This window comes from Gnatocerus cornutus, chromosome 9, assembly GCF_029298725.1.
Source record: "Gnatocerus cornutus isolate USDA-ARS CGAHR chromosome 9, icGnaCorn1.1, whole genome shotgun sequence".
NCBI lineage: Eukaryota > Metazoa > Arthropoda > Insecta > Coleoptera > Tenebrionidae > Gnatocerus > Gnatocerus cornutus.
The window spans coordinates 11,944,630-11,968,977 of record NC_142241.1 but is presented as its reverse complement, the minus strand read 5'-3'; the positions used below and the strand labels follow the sequence as shown (position 1 = coordinate 11,968,977).

The window sequence follows — 24,348 nt, the reverse complement described above, 5'->3', positions numbered from 1 at the left end:
TTGCATTTAATTTCGTAGAACTTTGGTTCACTTTCATATTTAAGTCACTTTATTTCACTTAATTATACGTCATTTTTCCTGCAGAGGCGAGAGATTTGAAATGCGACTCTGTGATTGGTCGTTTAGCAGAGCGTAATACACAATGCCACACTGTAACTTTTATAATATTGCCACCAAATTGTAGGAGCATCTGCAATATACTTGATTTTGTTATTTTCTATACAAATTAGTAGATATTTATTATTATTTCATTTTTCATCATTGCTTGTGGAGCCATCTATTAACCAAAATTGAGATGTATTTACTACAGGTACCTAACTTATTCCTTTCAAATCCTGCTGATTTCTAAAATTTTTGTAAATCGGTAAATTCTCGGCAAGAAAAATGACGTCTAGACTCTGTTGTTTGCGATCAAAATTTATTTCCTCGTTTACTTCAATTCCTGTATTTTCCTTCCTCATTTTTGATTCAAAAGATCTCCATCTCACAATTCTCAGCTTCTCTGCTCTTTTGAAACCCTTGCAGACTCCATAATGTCTCGTTTCTTTCGTCTCTTTTAATTGACCTCTAACTAGGGAAAACGAAAATTGATGGAAAAACTTCAGTCGGTAATCACAATTGAAACCACCGGTGAATTCATGACCATAATTAAGTGTAATTAATGTATGTTTTACTATCATCCCCCATGATGAGTCGAGCATATCTGACGTCTATGGTAAATTTGCTCAACCCTTGTCCAATATTTATTGTTGATTTTCAATTTACCCTAATGTACGTCACCACACGAGATACTTGATATAACCCCCATAAAAAAATTAATCAATTAACAAGATGTTCATTTGACGCAACATCTCTGAAGTCCTCGCAGCCGCAATTTACATGAACAAATATTTGCGAATGATAGTCATTAAACACGTTTATTTAAGAAACATTTTATTAAACTTACCTGTGTTTTAAGAAGTTTGTAAAGGTCTGTTTCCATTAAACACTGTACTATGTATACGTCCCTCATTTGATCTATCGTCACCGCCCTTAGAATGTCCCTTATGTCAATAATCTGCAACGAAAATTAGAAATTTAATTCCAACTAAACGATAAACATACAAAGAGCAGTCAGCGGTGTGTTCGCTAATGAGATTACACCTGTAATCTCCGCGATTTTCGACGCTATGACCTGTTTAAGCCTCTATTTCATTATTAGACTGCTTTTAGTACGAGAGAACAAACACAAATATGTGACATAAATACAGAGGATATGATTAAACTTGCTGCTTAATTTCGTTAACGTTATCAGCTAGATGTGGGAATCCATTGTTCCGACGTAAAAGACCTACGTTTAACTGCAGATTAATTGTTTTAGTTCTGCAGCTAAACAATGCGAAATTTACAAAGCGCAGTTTCGATTTTTTGCCGACAATTATATTTAAACGATAAAAATTTGTTTCGCAGCTTAATCTACGGATAAACTTGGATTACCACGGAGAACTCATTTTCCTAGAAACAGAAAATTGAAAGTGTTTCATATAGTTGATATTGACATGTTTGTTGTGCAAATTTAGAGTGTTAATGCACTTCACTGATTTAATCATCAAGTCATTGCAAATCGATTAAACCTTCGGTCGGAAATGTCAAATGTCATTTATTTTAATTCATCTAATTAGCGAAATACAAAGCAGCTTCCATGGAAGTTAGTGACTGATTGATTTTAAATAATTAATAGCTCGGTTGTAATAGAGCTAAATATAGCAGAAATTTTTTGCGAAGCGGACGAATCTTGAATCCAGAATTTATTAAATGTTAATACATTAACATCGATGTGGAAGAAAACAATGGATTCAATCGAAATTGAAAGCATTAATTTTAAAACCTCAAATTCACGAAACAGCTTGTCTTTCATATTTATTTTCTTGGCGAGACGTCATTAACAAGTTTAATTAAAAAATTAGAATAAACAGAGCCGGGAAGCGCAAATGTCGCAAGTTCCAAAGTTACTTTACTTGAAAAATTTGCATCGGTTTCTGTAGGTCTTCTTTGAAATATTATCGTACATTGCAGCTCTCATTGAATGCTAAATTCGCATATTTTACGAGATGTTTAATGCAGTCAAAACATTATCATGTTTTTATTATACAAACACAGCAAACAAGGAAAATCAACACCAAGAAAACGACTTTGATCAACTCAGTACTGTTTTCGTTTCCGCGAAAAGAAAAATAAACTGGATCTCAACACTAACTTTTGATTACCTCGATCGGAGCGTGTTTTATCCTTATGTAACAGGATTTGTTTCATAATGCTAAATATCACGCTTTTGCAACTTTTCTAATTCAGCATCGCATCGTGTCCTTGATCATCAAACTTGAAATTAATTTTCATTACGTACAAGCTCGACAGAATTTGGCTCCTTAATTGACAAAACTGAAACTGATGGTACGAGCTTTATAGCCAAAGCTAGTATGCATTTGACGCGTTTATTTCGCCGACAAAACATAATAACTTCCTTCAAATACTACAAGAGAAGCCAAATTACCAAGGTTCTATGAAAAAGAAAATCCATCAAAATTAATTTAGAAAGTTTCTGCGCTAAATTGCTGAACTAAAATTACCGCGCTAATGATGAAATTTTCAGCGGGAAACTTCGTCACTGCGGTTTCAATGCAACAATAACACAATTTCAGGTCTCCCATGTTTATTAAATTACTGGAAATATAAAATAAACACATGTTCAACGGGTGGAACAACACGTTGTTGAATATTGCGACAACTGCATGCAATTTGGAGGTACTTGAAACAGTTGTTAATTACGCATCAATACAAAATTTGTGCAAACAGAGTTCGAAAAGCCAGTGATGATAAATATTCATAGCAATATTTTATTATAAATATTTAAACATCCTGAGGCTACCAAATATTGTGATGATTGTGTTAGTTTATGTTCACTTTTTACTTTTTTTTTAGTTATTATGTTTCAATTTGTATTCATTCCAAAATTACGTACAAAATCACGTTCAATTAAGGACACAATGACACATGGTCGTAAATTTTGTTAGGATCCCTCAGAAACAAGATTTACGGAATTTATGGCCAATTAATTCTGATATTTGCATGACTGTTCTATTGTCTAAAACGGTAAATTAGAGCATTAATTTGTTTGCTTTAGATCCCATTCATTACCGGAAATTAATAATTACAATTCACAAGTTACAATATGGCAAAATTTACCTAAAAGTTGGCAGATTTTTGGAATTAAATGGATGTATCAAAATGGGCTTTTCAACTTTGAATTATTTATTGTTCGCCTGATAATTTGTGTTTGATTCCGTTGAAATCTGTTTTGCCTTTGATGGTGCTTTATAGATTTGAATTCATAATCATGCAGTTTTCAGCTAATTAAACACAGATGGACAAATAAAATAAATGTAATTTATGGTGGAGGCGCCAAATATTATTTTAAAACAAAAATATTTTTTTGTACGACCATAACCTAAAATGACATTTTTGACACTCCTTACGAACGTCAAAAGTATGGCTTTTTCGAGGAGCGATAAAAAAAAATTTTTTTCCACGGCGTGATAAAAAACTTGAACAATAGATTAGAACATGTAATTGTAAATAATTCAAGCTGCAATTAATAATTTAACCATTTTTAATAAGATTTTATTCAACATTCAAGTACAAATATTTAAAATTCTTAATAAAAAACATAAAAACTTTTTAACGAAAAGTAATAGTAGATAGTAGTAATAGTAGATAGTAGTAAGTAGATTGAACTATTTTGAACATTATTACTGTTTATTCCTGGAAGTAAAGCTTCCGAGGAGCATGTAATATTAGGGCCACGTATCTCCTCACACTGAGCTGAAGGTTCTGGATCAGGAATATTAACTTCATTTTTCTCAGCATCAACAGAACTATTCCCACCTTTACTAGCAAAACTTTTTTTTGCTGTATCCACTTTCGTATGGACACTTTCCTCCACGTATCCTTCAGCAACACTTGACGACTTCCACCCTCCTAGTCGTTTTAATGTTAAGATGTCTGTCCCAGAACTTGCCAGCAAGATGTACAGCAAGAACGTGCCATCCGGAGCATTCAACAAAAAATTTTCCACATCTTCCCCAAAAAAAACACTTTAGATTTCTTCGGTCGATAACCGACAGACTGTCTCTTCAAAAATGCCTTCAGTTTATAGTATTTAGTCACATCAACATGATCCTTAACGTATAATACTGACTTTAGCATTGAGAATTTGGACCACAATGTTGAAGATTTGCAAGTTCTCGACTTCTCACTCAAGTACGCTAGAAGAACGGATTCCGATATTTTGCTTGCGGTCTTCTGTTCGCACCACTGCTTAAATCCTTCATACTCCTTTTCGTATAAAATACGTGACTTTCTTGGTAATAAATCGAGGGATGCATCATTTGCTTTTTGCCTAATTTCAGGAGTACAAGAAAAATCTGTTTCGCTATCACTCATCGTGGTTTGTGCACGTTTTGTGTTGCAAATTTAGGTTATTGACAATTTTTCCTTAGTAACATCAACAACGACGACTGGATTAAATTCAGGAAATTTTGATCAAAAATTCCTGTCCGTTTTCAAAAGATGTCGACATGGAGGACCATTCTTCGCAATTAGAAAAAGCTTTGGATACGAAATTCTTCATTTTTATTTAAAGTAGCTTACTATTCATAGTTTATAAATTACTTTGACTTAAATAAAAATAATTAGATTTCTTAAGAAGTATTATGTTAAATTATGGTCGTACAAAAAGTATTGTAAACAACACGTGGCTAAATAGTGCTTTTTTTTACTTGTGGACTTTATTATAATATAAATGGTCCCCGCGTAAAAAAAAGCACTATTTTAGCCACTTGTTGTATAAAGTACTATTTTTGCAAACTACCAAAAATGAGAAATTCTGTTGCAATTAACTGTATTAATTAACTATTTCTTTAGAATTTTCATCTGATTGATTATCACAATGACGAATTGCAAATGTAGAAAAATCTAAGGAATCTGAAAAACTACCGATCAATCTTGAACAGGGAAATTTTCAAATATCCAAATGATGAATTAAATCGGAAAATCCTAGAGACTCTTAGAAAACCCTATATATACGTCCTGTAAAATTCAAGACGATCGCATAATATTCTAAAGAATTTCGAGTAAAAAAAATTGACAAACACTAAACAAATTTGAGATATTTTAGAAAGCAAAAATGGTGGATCCGCCGGGTTTTTCAATTTTATTTTTTCAAATTTTCTAATATTGTTTTTGAATTAAGACACCACAAAAACCTACCCCAAGCACAAATTTTGTTGACCATGTACGTGCACCCAAGAAATAATGGCGTGTCCGGAATTTGAAAAGCTGCAGATTTCACAGAGCACAATCCTCTTTTCAAAGTACGTAGCTCAAACACGCACTATATTTCTCTCTGTCAATCTTAGATCGTTAGAAGTAATAATGAAGCCTTTGTCTTCATCTTCCACTGCACACAACTTAGCTACTGTAGATCAAAGAAACTAGCAAGTATTTCAGAGTTTGTTGCATAAATTTGGTTTAAAAAGACAGTTCTAAACTTGTTAAATGAAAATGTTTTCACTTATTCTTGCAGTCAGAAGAAAATAAGTTATTGTACATGTTGAAACTTGTTAGCGAAGAGGTCGTTAATAAACAACGAACCTTCCATCTAGTTTCGATAATTATTCATTACCGAACTCCGACAAAAACTCGGTTTCGGTCTAATACACAAACTTACTCCTCGCCTGAATATTGGGAAAAAAAACAGCACGAAAAAAAATTGAAATTTTCGCCGCTTCAATTTTACAAAGCGCTCTGAAAATGTGACATATTTGTTAGACGAAAAACGTTTTTTATGACTTCCCAAACACGGCTAAACCGCCACAATAAAAGTGGAAGAATAATCAAAATAAAAAACATAAAATTGCCGGTGAAAATGATGAATGTGTCTTTTTTACGATACATCAAGAAAATAGCAAGCAGCTGCTTTAAAGTCACCCTATAATAAATTAACTTATCGAGCAATATACTCACGTTTTCATGTTTAAACCTTGTGAGTATTTTAATTTCTCTGAGTGTCCTCTGGCAATAAGTTTGATGTTCGAAAGGTGAGATTTTCTTTATCGCGACTTTTGTATTCGTTACTGTATCCAACGCTGATCTGTAAAAGAAAATCTTGATTATTTTCCGAGATTATGATAATGCAATTTCAGGAAACACGAAAGGAGGAGTAAATCTTGCTCACTTCTCATAAATCTCTTCGTAAAGCAAAGGAAAATTCGGTAATACGTTAAGCAAAGAAAATTACCCGGTTCGACTAAACTTATTACTCGTCTTCTATTATAAAAATTAACAAAGCCTCTGATTAGCCACAGCGGTGATTTCCAGAAAAAACAAACGCGATAACATAAAAAACTTCGGTAAAATTAAAATTTTATTCCGAGGTAAAAGCAACAAGTCTTTGTTTCGTCGTACCCTTTAAAAACTTTTATTTTCCTCCAAACAAAGGTAACTGAGCAGTCCAGTGCTGACAACGAAAAATGGTAATTAGTCGGTCTAATTTATTTAAAAAAAACTCTCTTATCTTTCAGAATGATAAAGTGGGATCAATACTGCCTTCGCAATTTTTTTTTATTGAAATTACCTAACCCGTTCATCGTAATTGTAGTCATAATGAGATCACCAATCATTGTCAAAAATGGTCGGTTCTAAAACGAGCGTACTTTCGACTTAAATTGTTGAAATTGTGTTTGTTGGGGTTTTTTCCGTGACACAATACCCAGGAAAGAAAACGAGATATCGCAACATAAAGGGAACGTGGAATTACAGAAATGTTGTCGAACTGTCGTAAGTGTCTCGTTTCAAGCAACAAAAATAAATTGTTTTCCTTGTATCCTCCAAAGTAAACCGATTTTGCAGTCTCTAATGCTCACAATAAAAATTATCTCCAGGGATCAATATTTGAGAAAGTCTTTAGTAAAGGGTACAGCTAATTCTAATTCTATTATTGTTCGAAAGAAAAAGTTTCAACTCCAGAATACCGATAACATTGTTTTTCTTCGAAACTGACAAATAAACCAGTAAGTTTAAATTACTCCTCTAGCAGCATCGCGATCAACTAAGAACTGTTTATCTTAACTTAACTACATTGCCTAATTGTGGCTAAAAGCAATTTTGTTATGTAAAATAGTCTGGGAGTTCCAATATGGCTCGTGATCTCCAATCAATGCGCAACTAAACTTTCTTACATATTGATTAGCAAAGTGTTGACTCTGCGACGAAAGTTAAACGCAATTAAATTTTCCCTCGAAGCGATTTGCAAAAAAATTCTGCAACTATAATTTATAGTCGTCAGTTTGATAAAAATTACAATAACTGTTGTGAGTTCTTTTTGCTTCAATTTTCAACGCTTAGTGGAAACCAACACTGGTAATTAAAATAGTCCATTCAGACTTTCTGGAAATGACAAAATTGGAAAAGTTTGCTCGTTTTATGGTGTAGCTTTGAGAGCTATCTTTTATTTATATAAAGAGAATAATAGCTAGCACTAATTTTTACATGTTAATAGCTCCGTTTTGTTTCTATTTTTGACTAGAAGCAGCACAATTTTCCAGAGATGTTTACGTTTAAAACCCTGCGCTAATAACACTGTGCTCGAATTGCAATCTTTTTTTCCTCAACAGGTTGGGCATCCCTGGGGTAAATCTTAATTAAGTATGTTAAATACAACAGTGCTTACCGTGTTTGAATGTTAGCTCGCGTTTTCGAAATTTTGCAATTTTAAAATTTTCCGTTTTAAAATTTTTGCTTTTTAATTTTGACATTTTGGAATCTTTTAGAGCTTTCCTAAACCTTCGAGAACCTTGCATAGACGATGCGTGAACCTTCTAGAAGTTTTCAGCCAACCTCCTACTCCGTGGTCAGGTTAGGTGGTCAAAATTATAGAATTAAAGACCATAAGTGGAAAATGTGTGTCGACTTAAAAGTAGTGGCGTTTTTAAAAGGTATACAAACGGGTTATACCAAAAATATGTGCTATATGTGCTGGCCCTTAAGGAAGGAATTTAGATTGCGTCAAAACAATATAATAAAAGTGCCTATCGAAAAAATTTGATTACCACAGCTTTACATCAAACTAGGAATTGTAAAAAAAAAATATTAAAAATGCTTAAAAAGCATTAAACCCAGAAGGAAATGCATTTAATGAATTGCAAATGACAAAAAAAAACAAAAACTAATAGAAATCTGTTTTCTGCAAAAACTTTTAGTAAAGCCGATTTACCTCCTTGAATCTAGTTGTGTGCTAACAATTTTGTTAGTTTATGTGTGTCGCATTGATTTTCTATTATTTAAGTTCAATAAATAGTCAATAAATTTTAAAAATTGCGTTTTGATTGGGTCTAGTGTTAAAAATTGTCAAACTTAAATTATTCGCAAATGCGAGCTAACTTTTAAATAAAATTCATATTATTGGATTCAGCGTATGCGGCTGTGTTTGACCCACCAAGTCCCAGCTTGTTGCATTTTGCAGCTAGCACAGTGTAATCAAAGTTGAGAATTTGCTCCTCTTTTTCTGGTAAAAGACTTTATAATAAAATATTTAAATGTAATAACGAAAATGTTTAAAGCTTTTTAGAATTTCCATTAATGCTGTTTGCATTTTAATCATGGCTTTAATCATTTATCATAAAGTGCACAATAAACATCCTTTAGATTCTCTACTCTTCTGATTCTGTAATGTGTCATATTCTGCGTAGATTTTAAAAAATCGGGGCCTCTCTGTACGAACTGGCGCGAAAAACGCCAAATTCTGCCACCACACAAAGTTTCTAAGACAAGACTCAAAATAACTTGGCTTGTTAGTGTGGTAGCTTTACTTGCATCAAACACAACTAACTTTAAGTGCAAGTTTACGTAGTGCTGCGAATAACAAGTGGTTGAAATGTTCCACAACATACAAATAGTTTCCCCAAAGTTGCGAACATGTGACTAAATTTAAATGTAACGTTTACGGAAAGAAGTTGAACCAATTCAATTTTCTCAGACTGAACCAACCTAATGATTTAAAATGAATCTATTCACACCTAATCGTATTTAAACCCTTTTACACTGTCATTTATGGAATTTCTCTCATACGACCATTGTATGGTATTAAAGAAAATGATTGAAACTTTAACGACGGTATTCAGTTCCAAATCGAATCTATTCGTAGCAATTTTATTTTATAGCTAGGTGTAACTACTTCGCTCAAGTCTGCTTGAAGTTCGCATGTTCATGTTCACTTCTCATTGTTTTATTATCTGTGTATTTATACACGTGTAAAATTACATCAACAATACTTTTATAGCGCCATAAAGTACGACATAAATTGAAAAAAATATAAAGTAAGAAGAGTGCTAATAATTTTGAAAACGGATTTCCCTGGGTAAAATTTATTTTGCAAAATCCATAAAAGATAGACAAGAATTTCAATTTAAATTTAATCAAGCTCATACTTTGAGCATCCAAAACTTGTTGCATATCATAAAACTAAGACCATATAAGCCGTAAAAAACTTCATTGCGTTTTTCCATCAAAACAACATCGAGTGATATTTATAGAGGGGTTGAGTTGAAAGAGCAATAAAAATGCACGAGCACGGTACAACTTAAACAAACAAAAACATAACTTTTTAATAATAGATAAAACGTTATAAAAACCGTAATGTCTGAAAGATAAGAAAAATGTCATAGTTGTGGCGGCCGGAGTCAATTTACTATATTGCTTATGCAATATGTATATGAACATCGTCGAGACATAAAAGAGAATCAACGTGTACGTGAGGTCACAAACGACGCCAAGTACCTGTACGAGGTTGCGTCTGGACGCCGAGTACGTTGCCCCCAACGACCACACCCTCACAGCATCCCTCATTTCATGCCAAAATTCGTACAATTCAACACGTAATGAATTATAAATACATTAAGCAAATATGTATTTCCGACTGTGTTAATTAATTACCACACTGAAAGAGTTTAACAAGGTAAACATGTGTATTTATGAAAAAACTCGCTTCAGTGAGTCTCTAGGGGCTTCTAAAATCCAAAAGCTGTTGGAATATTTTTACCGGCGACCTTGACCTTAACCCTTCCACGTCATGAATTACGTAAAACTACAAGGGATGATTCTATCGGAAAATCTGCCTATCATCGCTGTTAATTACCGAATTTCGTGTAGATTGTTTCTAGTGTATGCGATTTTCTCTGAAAAGATTACCATGACAAAGATTTATGAGATATGAAGTATTTAAGGTGGCAGCGGAATTTTCAAGTTCTGCATTCTCATTTAAATTTTAAAATGTTGGTTGTCGGAATACTACTTAGAATTCTATTTGAATACAGTCCAGTGAGATTGCTTTAATATCGAGAAATCGACAACAAGATCAATATTTTGCTTTGCATTTACAAAGAAGGTGAATTAATCACGAACAGATCCAAGCTCACGAGTTTAATACTCGTTATCAGAAAATTTAACCAAAATAGGAAGACTGCGGTTTTGGGGAACAACGAATTCGCACACAAGCCGGCATCAGGAATTATTTATGTTGGTCTACACCGGTGTACTCAGAAGTATTCTTAAATATTCAAACTTGATTTAAATATCACTTTCCTCTGTAATACCACTTCTTCTTAATTATTCAAATGCTTTCCACTTACTTGAGAATCATTCATTATTCTTCAAAGTAAGAGCATCAAGATATTAACATTAAAAAATTACGCCTTACTGCTTAGATTTTCATGCAAGATGTAATACATCCGAACTACCGTCACCCGGAAGTAATAATATTGACCATACATTATACATGCAAGAACTGCATTTGAGGAAAACTGTATAAACATGCGTCACACGGGAGAAAGCAGGGGCGGATTTAGGTTTGTGCGCCTGAGACACTTGTTTACGAGTTGTAAATAATCCTATGTAACAAAAATAATTATGTTTTTTTTTTTCATATTTATCATTAGAGACTGACGCACTTTTTGACATGTCATCATTGGTTTTGTCGAAATGTCGTTATATTAAGAGAACAAAAATATTTTGAAAAATTTCTGTTTTCGCTGTTTTCTTCAATGCGAATTAAAAAGTGGGGACAAGAAGACAATGTAAATTATTTGCGGATCTATTTATTTACGTAGGAGGTGTTATACAACAATTAAATAAGTGAAACTCAAATAATTTCCGCGATGAAATTTTGGGAAGCGTAAAAAGTCTATTTCGGCATTAAAATCTCCTAATTGGCTATGTCAAGGCTTCAACTACTTGAACTTCAACTAAGAATCTCCACGAATAAACGACTACCAAAATTATAAATACATAACTTGTATTTTCGACTCGAGTAATCCGAAGTCGATTCATGATAGAAGTAAACCGCAAATTCTATATCCTAGGATAGTGCTAGCAAGTGTACTGCCTAAAGCCCTGCCAACAAAGGTCACCAAATAATGTAAACAATCTCAACTTCTGTTTTAGAGAGAATCGTTCCTGAAGCTTTACATTATCTCATCTTTTAAAAAGTTTGAGTCACTAAAAAGAAACTGAATCCGCAACAAACACTTTACTTCCTGCGTCGAGATTATTACAAAGAAATACCGAAAAAAGCAGTGTCTCTAATCGTGAGTGTTTCAAGGTACATTTGAAACACTTTGATCCGAGATTCCGAGGATGTCTTTGTATTAGTTTCACAAAAGCGATGTTTTTAGTGATTTTTCAAAGCTAATACCACATAATTCCACCTAAACAAACAGGAGCTAGAGCCGTTCGTGCTTGTTAGCATCGAACACTCACACAGTGAAATAAAAAACAACTTGGAATTTTGTACACAAAGCAAACAGCTGTAATAATTTTACAAATTAAACATACAAATTATGCTCAGTATCTCGCTCTTTGTGGGCAAACACGAAAAATGCCGAGTTGTGTGTATGAGAAATGATGATAAAACGTTTGTGATAAGCTCATCAAATTATAAATTTTATTCTTATTTGTCATCATCATGTGCACGTCAATTACGATCTCTTTTAGCGTCTCTTACATTACCACACCCATGAAATTTCCGCTCGAACTTGTTACACGAAAACGGAATTTTCATTTTTCTTTAAAGCTTCGCTGAAGCCAGGAAACCTTTAAAAAACTGGAAGATAGCTAACCCGTGCAACAAGCAAACTTATAGACGCAAAACCGTCTAATAAATTAATATAATCAAATCGCTGAAAGCTACGCGTTAAAATATTATCTGAATCCCAGGTTTTTTGTCAGTTGAATATTGAATTCTCACGAAAAAAAATCTTGCTCAAAGTAGGTATCGGTATACAAATTTTTATTTACCTTGTATTCCGAATGAATGCAAAAATGAGATTAAATTAAACAACAAAAAATTCTCGTTACTTTTTATTTCCATTCGAATACCTCTCTGCAGCCGCAGTAACGAAATTATAGCGTACTTTACCACACATATATTTTAAATAACACCTATTTCGGTGTCAGGAGTGATATTCATGCTGCCATTAAAACTTCGAGTGCATGGCGATCATTAGATAGATAATTAGGCGGGTAACTGTGGAAATTACCAGTTTTCAGACATTTTTAATTAGTACAAAAATTACAAAACTTTGTCAATTGCGAAGTTACGGAATTTAATACATTTTTGAATTATCGATCGATGAGAACACAATGAAGCGGCGCGAACGACGGTTTATGGTAAAACGAAGTATTACAATAAAAAAAAGATAAAAGTAATCCTCTTACAGTGGATCCTGATTCAAATAACTCGTTAGCACGAAGTAATCAAATTATTGCAAACAATGAGATGTTACAAGAGCGAATCTAATAAGATGATTAAAAGTAAATACAAAATGAAAGAGCAATGTTATCGACGAAGGAGAAAGTCTTAACGCAATTTTAAACTCTTCTAAACTTTAAACTTTAAAAGCGCGTCAAGTAAAACGATAACTTTGAATTATCCTGTAAGTCAGTGTACAGTATTGTTATTGACGTATCGACAACCCAACAAATCATCGAAACACTATTGTTAGATATGCATTGCAGAGATTCGTTTATATTGGAAGTCGTCTAACTTTCTAAGTTTCAAATATGTTACCACGTCTTCTCCTGTTATTAATAATTTCTGATACGCTCATTCAGTAACAGTTTGAACCTGAACTTCGTCTTACAAATTTAACGCCAGGCAAATCAAAAAGATATTTGTTGGCACATTTAAATTTCGACTGAGAGCTTCTACTTGAGCTTCTTCCAAATTTATGTTTAAATACAGAAAATTCTGCTTGGATAAATCCTCGGGATAGATATTCCTCCATTCGCAGTTTGAAAATCAGATTTTATTTACCAAAATCACTGTAGTTGCCGGTAATAAAGAATTTCGTATTCTCGAATCCGGAAAAACAAAATGTTAGCCTCAGATCAAAGTCAAATAAATATTTTCGTTCGTCTTCCACCCATGTAAAAATAGAAAAAACAGATTCTTTAGTAATAACAAGATCGTTTCGACCCCGGCGCATCCACCAATTTTAAATATTCAAATCGGGCCCCCGAAAATGCATATCTCAATTAAAATAAAATAAAACCAACATTCCAATTTAAGAGTTCGCTGTTTTGTAGGGTTCGCCGCCACCGCAAACAAATCAATTTCAATCCCCGGAAATATTGTTCTGTTGTGAACTTTCGCCAACAGTAATGCCAACAGTTACTTTATATTAATCGACCCCAATCGTTAAATGCAATTTTATGTAACATTTGATCCACTATTTCCCTGCCATCCATTAATGCCAAGCTGTGAAACCGCCTCCAAGTTAATTACTATTATATCGAATTCGTGTCCGTTTACGTATTTCATGTTTCTTTCCACGATATTTAGTGCTTACATTTAACATTTTATTGACTTAGTTTTCCGTTTCGTTTAATGCTCTCGTTCAATTTTTACTCTCGTGGAAGTGGAAAACACTTCAGTACCGGATTTATCTAATAATTTACCCGATGTATACAAAATTCGAGAGAACCATTAAAGTTGAAAGTGTGCTCCAACGCCATATCGCCTTTCTGATAAGACGTAATTATTTAATGTAGCAAGTGTTCAGCCCATTCGGCATTTTGAAGATGACTTTGATAACATTTGATTACATGGCGTGAAAATTGTTCAGTTTCAATATTTTGTCGCATCCTGAAATAGTCCTCGCCACTCTTTTCAATTACCAATTCAAATCGATCGTCCTTTCATCACCGTGTTATACGTTTGAAGGATTTAAGAGATGAATAAATGTCAAACTGGGCTTCATATCTCATTTAGGTTTTTTACGTTGACACCTCTGACCTTTTCGAGTGGACATTGTTTGAAACAAAACGTCAATTAATTCAACTCGAAGTGGAATTTTCCGAAAACTTGTTTTTTTTTAGAGACGAGAACATTTTTCTTTTGTGTAAAATTCTTACATGTCACGTAAACCAAAGCCAGAACTTTCAGAAAATCGATTATGATGGGGTAAGTGACGGTTTCGGTAATTAAATTTAAAGGATGATGAAACGTTTATTAAATGTTCGCTAGATCTAAACGGAACGTTATTTAGTTTGCAGCGAATCGAACATTAACTCGTCCGTTCCGTTGCGAATCGAAAACTGAACTTTTAAATGAAGCTATTCGTGTATATAATGAAGGATGTTGGACAAAAACTAAAACTTCGCCTTTTAACTCAACAATTTGATTGTAAATTTAACGAATTTAAAAAAACGCGATTTGAATCCTTGCTCGTTCCAATGAAATTACGAATTTACGAACTACAAATAGTAGTGAAAACTGAACACATCCGAACAGCAATTAAATTAAAAAATGTTGTTAATAAATAGTAAGAGTAGAAAATGATTTGGTGAAGAAACTGAACTAAACCAAGTTAAATTGGACGCGCTAAATCGATTAAATAAAAAATTAATTAGGGAGACCAGAGACTAAATCGAAGTTAAAAAGAACTAAATTTAATTGAATTGGACTAAATCGCGGTGGGACTAACCAAATTAAAAACGAAAACGTATGGCGATGTGGTAATGCTTTCGAGTTAAATTTTATTACAAATTTTGCGTCAAATTTGCAGCCTTTATGAAACCACATTGTCAACTCAGTAAAGTACAAAGGGAAGATTATTAAATTTACAAATTTCTGTCTTTTAATGCTTCCAAGCCCAAATTTTTTTATGCAGATGCTCGACAGCTCAAAAGATAAAAAAAATTGAGAAAAACCAAAAGATTTTTAACCAACAGAGAAGCTTGAAGATGTAAAAAGTAGTAATTTATTTAGTCTACGTATAAAAATGTTTCCCATGTGTCGAACTCTCTACTAAAGTGCGCGATAATTAAATGTGAACTGGAAACAAAAACTTCAATTTTATTACTTCGCAGCCTCCATTCAGCCACATTAATTGTTAGCTTTTTCGTTTTTACCAAAATTATTTCCAGACCCACGTTTCTCATTAAAAGCGTCCACGTTAATGACGCCGTTAAATTAATAATTTAAAAATTTTCTCCCACTAGACAAACCGAGTTGTTTTAGAATTGAAGTATTATCTTAACAACAACACAAACCATTTTCATTTTTCTCTTGTTACTTCTAAAGGTTAATTTTCCTGCCTGTTCAAAACCGTACATTACAGGTAGTTTCCTGAGATAAGTAACTGGGTCGGAATTCAACTTGCCAACCAATTAATTAGTGCTTGTTTTCTTCCGTAAGAACGAAATTCAAAAAGGAATTCTAATCCTCGTTTCAAAAATCTTTGCGCGGCACATTTATGGATTCTTCTTGAGGTTAATTAATAAAAACTTGGTAAAAAAAATTACAAGACGCTGAACACGTAACTCAACTCAATTTTCTTAAAAAAAAATGATTGAAATGATGGAAGTGTTAAAACAGCATATATTTATTGCCTGCCTTATGTATTTGAATTGAATCTAGGCGACAATAGATGTTTCTATATTGAACGAATCCGCAATGCGACGGGTCAAGGGCAGGTCTAGAATAACACGGGGAAATTACCCTCGCTTGAACATCAACAGAACATTCCGCTTCGTACGCTCACTGGACACATTGACGCTTTTCTTTAAAGCTCTGAAATGAGCCCTGAATGATTAATGTCGAGATTTGCGAAAAACTGCATAAAAACGCAATTCAAACGTGAACTGTTTCGTGTGATTTCCTCATCACTGACTTGGAACACGTTAAAATGACATTGTTCTTCTCGTTCTTACTTTATTCCCATGTTCGCCTGTAATTATAAGTGACTAAAGTGTCAGCAAAAATCAAAGCGGTAAAAGGACAGGGGTTGCATCATTAAACCCAAAAATAAAGTTAAATGATGGCCTCTTATCTTTGATGCTTCACATCATGAACAATGCAATAAATATAAAACGTATCCGGCGGTGATTCAAGGCTCAAAGAAATTTAATCAAGTTTTTCCATGTTCAAAGGGAATTTTTCTCCGGGGGTAATAAAAACACATAATAACAGTCAAAACGGGATCGAACTGCAATTGCTCTTCACTCAGTCAGAAATAAAAAAGCCACGAGTTATCATCGACATAATTTCCCCAAAGAAATCTTAAACGGTTAAAGTTTATACAAGCCGAAAGAAAATTAGAATTTCAAAAAATAGATAAATATTTATAAGAGTTTTCAATAAAAAAATCGGTATAAATCAAGCTTTGTTTCCACAGTATAATGAAAAGGAAAAGCAATTTTAGATGAAACGTAAATAACTAGCTATTCAACCTGAAAAAATCTGCAAATGCAAACACGACAAAATATTGGAAACGAACTAGCTCGACTAAATCAGAATTAACGGAAACTGAACTGGACTAAATCGAACCAAATGTCTGGCGGCTAAATCAAAATAAATTATGTTGCATTGAACAAGAGTACACTGAACTGGAATTAAACGAGCTTAAAAGTAAGTAAATTTTAGTACAAATGGAGCTAAATTAGGCTAAACTGAATTATGGTATTAGAGGTATCGCTCCTAAAGCAGAACGATGTACAAGAAACTGAATTACGTACACATGCGGCTTGCTTCACCTTTCACATTTCAGATGATTTTCGTCAAACAATTTATTACGATCAAACATATTCAAGTGATGTAAAATCAGAAATCGTTAAGCGTGTGCAATTTACAATTGTTGATTTGAGTTATATTAAATAACACGGCTGGTTGAAATTCAATTAACGAACTAAATAAGATTAAATTGGAGGTGGAAGTGGTCTAAACTGTGCTAAACAGAAATAAAAAGATTACGTCTGTCGCTTACAGATAATAAATAGCTAAAGTAGAATTAAATTGGATCGGTTTTAGAGCGGATTAAATAAACCAAAAAAGCCAAATCTATAGGAGAATAAAACCCAAACAAAGATTGCTTCACTGAATGTGAAGAGAAATCTGAAAATATGACGATTTCTTTTCAGATGTTAGACAAGCTCAAAGATTCGTACTTCTCCAATTTGCATGTCCTTTTTCGCATATAACCACACGCTATTGAGCTAAACGTGGATTTCTCTCACTCAATATGAAAAAAATTTAATCTAACAATGTGTTACTCGCTTTTTATAAACCGTAATAAACTGAAAAATCCTAAAATTTTAAAGTATATTTCACTCCGCCAGACGTCTCTTCTTTTTATATCAACTTTATTACAAAGAAATAAAGTCCCAGAATGACTACTTTCACTCCACTCTGAGACTGTCTGATGTCGAACCACTTTACTGAACTGCAAACAATCTTATTAAGACGGAAGACGAGATTATCTTACTGTAATAACTGATCGTGAGCTTGATATAATTAAAATTGTGTGTCAGAGAACGCTTACGACGTCCTAAAGCAACAAGACGTAAATATTTTAATGAACATAAAAAATAAACCCCATCACTATATTAAGTTTCTCGCAAAAACGGAATTGTTCCTGAGAGAGTCACAAAGCAGTGACACGAATTTCTATGTGCATTATTGTAGAAAATTCAGATATAGATGAAACGAAGCAGTTTTCTGTCGTGCAATTTCAAAAATAAGATGTGCAAGCGACAGGTTTGGAATCTAAGTTTTGAAATTGGATTAAAAGACTGTTAGCTGCTTTGGTCCAATTGAAAATAAACGATGTTTCTATTCTATGCACCTTGGAGGATGTTAACAGTTCTCCACACTAAAACGGCGCATTTTTCTCCCAAATTTTAATTTTACAAGCAATTTCCTTTAGTCAAATTGAAACTGGGAGCAGAAATAAAATTGGTGGAGGCGCCGGGATAGAAAATTTCGATTACCCATGTGAAATATCGTTACGAGGAGTCTTATTTTGGTAATAATTTCCGATAAAATTGATCTAGGCTGAGAATTTCCACGCATGAAAAACCGCTAATCGAATTAAAAGTGGAAAATTTGTCAAGAATCCGCTTTCACACATATCAAGTCTAATCTTTTGTAACTCAATATTGTTGTGGGATTAGCGTTAAATGGACCGAAAATGGAGAATTTCAACAAAGACGACTGCTATTTTTAACCCGCGACTTTTTGTCGTTGGAACGATGCTATCGCTTGACGTAATTCTGTTAAAAGCTCTTATAGTTTGACAGGTTGTTGAAATAAATTACTTTAGAACCGTATGCAATGTACGCAGAAAATAATTGTGACGTCGGTGGTTTTAGTTAAATCCACAAAAAACGTTTAGTCGCTCGAACAAACATTTTTTTTCGATGAATTTATTGTGACATTATTGCGTTATAAATAAAAATCAATAAAATCGCCCGTTTAATGAAAAATGTTTTATGCGCACAAATTTCATCAAATCCTTGTCTTGTAAAAACCATATTTCAAAAGGTATTAGTAATATGCGGTCGTCGTTATGCGCCGAAGATATAAATTACTATTTCCCTTGTGTACCAGGAGATAAATCTGCGCGTCCTAGCGCTCAAAAATCAAATCAAATTTAGATTTCACTCCCTCTTTTGCCACTTTTGAAAGACCGCGAAAGCTAATTATTATTGCAACGACTTTTATGTTTTCCAGACCAAACAGTATGTATAAAAAGCACTCAAAGCTTCGCTGACGGCGTTTTATTTTATTGGCATTAAAATTAATTACGTTTTATTATTAAATTTCATACACACTACTCTAGGGTACATTCTCTTTAATATGTTGAAACCAAATGAGAAGCTTTTAGATCAATCAAAAAAAGTGTTGAGATAAAATTCGTTCTTAGGTCAGTTGTAGTCATAGCAACATGACGTAGTTATACGAGACTCAAGCTCGAATTCCACTCACGACTTACAATGTACAGAATAATCACAATTTAATAGCAATCACCCAAGACAAATTACTGTGCTTCTAAAGCTTATCCACGGAGGAACTGTAAATCTGACTAATTAAAAATGGAGCTAGATTTATGATTTCCACACTACTCGACCGCGACTCGTTGACCCGTACTTTAATGATCAATAATCATAATTTATTTTTTGGGTAAAGTGTTAATAAATATATCTACTGAAATTAAATATTTAATAAAACCAAACTTAGCGAACAAGGTTGAATTTAATTAGAATTTTTGAAAACTAGGACTTGGAAAGATGTAATAAAACTGTTAAAATTTTAAATATCTTGTAAGGCTTACAATTTATCAAGCAAAAATTGTAATTTTCCGAACGAATAAGCTTGAGGGCACTCTGAAAAAATCAACAAAATAATCCTCCAATTTTGGTACGCTTATTTTATTTTATTTTTGGGTATTAAAAACAATAACTCCGGAAATTATTGCACGTAAATTAGGTAAGTACTTCTTCACATAAAAGCAAATTGGTTGCTAGTCATAAACGAGAAATGGAATCCCCAGACATGTCTATATGAAACGAGCAAACTTGTAGAACTAGTCGAATTTAACTAAATTAAAAATATCTTAAATCTTGTAGGAGTTTAAAGGAAGGAAAGATTTATGAAACAAAAGCTAATATAATTATTATGAACTGAACATTTCCAGGAGCACGAAAATAGTCGCTCTCGAAATTGTATTTCGTCTAGAAATTTCCTTTCCCTCTAAAATCTTCAATCGTCTAATACATCACTTGTCACTTCTTCATAAAACCCTAAAGAATGAAGTTTCCATTACTCATCCGTCTTTTCATTATGCTCGTTGGATCGAGTTTATCGCCGCTTACGTTTGGATAACTTTTAAAACTTATTAATACCTACCTCAAACCTGAAATAAATCCATATAATTTGAGGTTTATCCTGTCGAAATCCGTTCCTTCAACGAAAATGTCCACGCAAAAATTGTTGCGCTCTTAGATGACCCGACTATTGATTTTCTTTCAAAGCTAATAAACATTTTTAAAAGTTTCGTCAGCTTTTAGCGCCGCGACGAAATAATCCAAATTCCTGTGACCAAACCTTCAACATTTCAGGCAATCCGTACATATTTTAATCCCGAGAGATAATTCAATCCATGCAGAACTTGCGATAAAAAAATTGTACTCGACACAAATTAATCTCAAGTTTCTTTCATACAATAAACAACTCTCCTTTGAGGATTTGAACTTGTTGCACACTTCTACAAGTGAAATAACTCAATAATAAAACTTTTATAGCCTATTCAAATTTCGAAACTTAAAGAACTTTCCGCAGAAACTACCAAAGCGATCGAAAAGATTATTCAATTCGGATTAATCTATAATTCCAAGTAATTTTGTTTGCTTCAAAGAGACGTGACGAGAATTTAAATGGAAAATTATAAGTGTCTTTTGTGCGTTAATTGATGAGCACAGAGTTGAGAAAAAATGGGTTTTACACCCAGTTGGAAGTAAATTGCACAATTTCTCTCACAATAGAAATCAACTGGGAAAATAAATTCGCTGCGCTTTTCCGGATTAAAGCTTTCATTTTTAATAAGTAAAAGCTCTAACCGATTTTGATCAAATAAGACAAACGCTGCAAACATCTGTACTCGCGGGAAAGCGGCTGCTTACTAAATCATAACAGAAATTTTCCACGGCCGAGAAAATCACAAAAAACACGTTTCATATTTTTTTCATTTCCTATGTACAAATGCATGGAAAATCACATCTAATCGAAGTCGCTGATCTAACACAGCCCGATGTTAAAAAACATTAATTGCATACGTCAATCGGCATTGGGACAATGAAAACATTCCACTCCCGTTTTTTTATTTGCTTTTTGATAGCGTTGCTTAAAATTTGTTCAAAGTTCACGCAAACGAAACACATAAATTATCTTGAGGAAAATGTTCATTTCGAGCAAGAACTGTTTTAAAACTCCATTTCAGATAATTTAATTAATTAGCATGTCGCTGTATTTTGCAACAAAATTTTACTCTGAAACTCACTCTCGAAACCGAGAAAATGCATTAGTATGCTTAGTTATGAGTTCACGAGTTGTTCTTTTATAGTTGATGATGATCAATCAATTAAATGAATCTTCCCAACAACTTCGAAGTTAATTTTTTGAGTCAAGAAACAATTCGTTCGATAAAATAGAATTGTGTTCGTCGAAGAACTAAAATTAATTTAATTTTCCTCTGATTTGAGCTCTGGTAATAAAAGAATCCGAATGAAATGAATGAGTACCGTTAAAAATTGCACAACAAGTAGAGCAACTGCGTTAACATAAATCAATAATGTTAATTAGCACAACCTGATGGAAATAAACGGCGCAAACATGCATTACCCTTATCAAGTGACAATTTCAATTTAACATCCTTTGTGGGTGCTCGGGAACTCTACAAGCAGAGACAATTAATCGTTCTAAACTAATGGAGATACATTTTGGTAGGGTTAAATTTAATTCATTGGTCAAGTTAGTTGCATTCAATGCGATACAAGAGCATTACGTGAAGATTAGAAGTGCACACAATAAAATTAACGTTTTTCATAAATCATAAATGTAAAACTTGAGGAAGTGTGAACACGGATTTCAGTTTGCTGAACACAAGATTGCCAGATATACTACAATGTTAAATTGTACACAATTAATCATAATTAAAACGCAATAAAAACTCGAGATATAAAACAGAACTTTAACGGTATTTCCGCATCAGTTTTTTATTCGTACAAATTTGATAAAACTGAAGAAGTATGCATTAGAGGACACCAAAATAAAAGACTTTGAGCTCGTTTCAATGGAGTTATCGCCGCGAGAAGCCTCTGGTCAATTTTCTTGCTCAAAAGTTCGCCTGAAAATATTTGAAATCGTTCGAAGGAAAAGATCGAAGTAAAATAAAATACTCGTAAAATGAGAGAAAAATTTAAATAAAAATTAATTAACTCAAAAATCAGGATGAAAATTTCTACTGCAGAAATTTACGTAAGGAACTGGAGTTTCCCAGTAATAGAACTTTGGGCACACCATTAAACTTAAAAAAGCGACTGAAAATGGCCAAAATTGGCAAACTTGCGTCGTTCCTGATCAAATTTTCAAGCGCAAGAGGTAAAAAAACACAATTTGAAACAGCGAGTCGCTTTTATAAAGCAGATATTTCAAAGGTGGAATTAAATTACAGCTTAATAATAATAAACAACTCCGTTCACTCTTTATAGAAATGAAAAATTCAGTATTGCATTAACGATAACACACCTTTAATAACATAGCGCACATTCAACAAAAAGCATAATGGAGATAACGAAATTATAATGGTTTCGCACATCCTAAGTCACAATTATAAATAAAACTCATTTTATCTCATGAGGAAAATGTATATTTACCGCTATTACAAAACAAAATAAATACCAATAATTGTTCGCGCTCACGTTGAAAAGTTTCCAAAAACTCACACCTACAACACAAGTGTAAGAAAAAGTCGGACGTAAAAAGCGTGATATAAATAAACAAAATTTATACTCGTAATTATTTACGTTGCTGCCATTTCTGTGCTTTCCATTTTAGGTGTTAAAATCTCGTTTTAGGAATGGATGATCCGTTAATCCATCGATGAATAATTCCGAAGTCCTTCACGTGCCACTTTTTGATAAAATTATTTGAAGTGGATGATAAGATGGAAGGTTCGCGATAACAAGAACTTGATTTTTGCGTAAATATGATTTCCAATAAGACTCCAATATCGTGAAATGAGGTTTTCGCTTCAACTCTCATATCTACAAAATTAATATCTTGCTCATATTGTTTCATTTTACAACGTTCAGATCTATTAATTAGTCTTGAAAGTTTGAACCGTTAATTGTAAATTAGAGACCGAAATGTATAACTTTAAATGTGTAAACAGCACTCCGGAATAGATTTCCCTACACTATAATATAGAATGTTCTCAAATTTACTGTTTATTACTTAGCTTTGCTGTTGGAAAAGATAAATAAACAACGTTGTCATGCAGTGTCTCCATAATTTTGATAAATGTAAAAAACGCCACAGTAGCGGTGGAAAACCCACGATTTCAATTTCATACGTGAGTTAGTGCAACATTATTTATGTAATAATTTAGACGACAATACCTATCAAAATTACAAATCGTGTCCGTTGTCTAAAAATAAGTGACGTTTTTTGTCTTGTTTGTTAAAAATAACACATAAACAAAATCCCACCGCGAGAAAAACTGGACATCGAACCAAACATAACATAAATCACATCCAACTGTGTGCCCTTCGGAAGCATCGATTTCTTAAAAACTAATGACAGGAAGTTATGTGTACATAACCTCAAACTTCAACTAAAAAACAAATGGCAAAAGCGCCAACTTTGTTTTGCTCGGTTATCTGAAGTTCGTGAAAATGAAAATTCTCGGATATTGTTAAAATCAGCAGATTATCCTCAATTTTAGGGCGTGTAAGTTAGAAAAATACGCTTAACCAAAGATAAGCAGGAAAGTTTACTTACACGACCATTCCGTAGGCGCCTTCTCCTATGTAAGCCAAATTTGTATAGCGGGGTCCTACTTCGAATAATTGACCTCTTACAACTTCAGCATTCGGATTTACATTTGATACACCTGTGGCTTCCGCCATTTTTACCGAATACTGATGGACAACCTTCTTCCACGACACACTCGCGCACACTGAAGCAAAAAATGAAGGCGAACCTCTACATTTCCACTAGTGACAGATAAATCTGTACGGACATCAAACCCCACAAAAAACACATTTTTTTCATGTTTAAATAACAAACAAACACTTTATTGGACCAAACTTGGAGATAAAACAATGAATTCGATGTAAATTTTTTGATTTTGACCGATCATCCGAAATCATTTTGACAGCCAGCGCCACCTACTACAACTGCTGCAACGCGCATTTTAACCC

The 24,348-nt window shown here is 33.3% G+C and overlaps 1 protein-coding gene across 1 annotated transcript in view; it reads right to left on the bottom strand.

Moving 5' to 3' along the window:
- The window catches only part of rl (Mitogen-activated protein kinase rl), a 28,294-nt gene extending 3,983 nt beyond the window's left edge, over window positions 1-24,311 (bottom strand). Inside the window, exons 1-3 of the mRNA XM_088045256.1 lie at window positions 23,927-24,311; window positions 6,061-6,187; window positions 947-1,057 (exon numbers count right to left, since the gene is read on the bottom strand). Coding sequence (XP_087901382.1) covers window positions 947-1,057; window positions 6,061-6,187; window positions 23,927-24,054 — 366 coding nt within the window. The 5' untranslated portion in view covers window positions 24,055-24,311. The remainder of the gene's footprint in view (window positions 1-946; window positions 1,058-6,060; window positions 6,188-23,926) is intronic.
- Window positions 24,312-24,348: the final 37 nt, after the last annotated feature.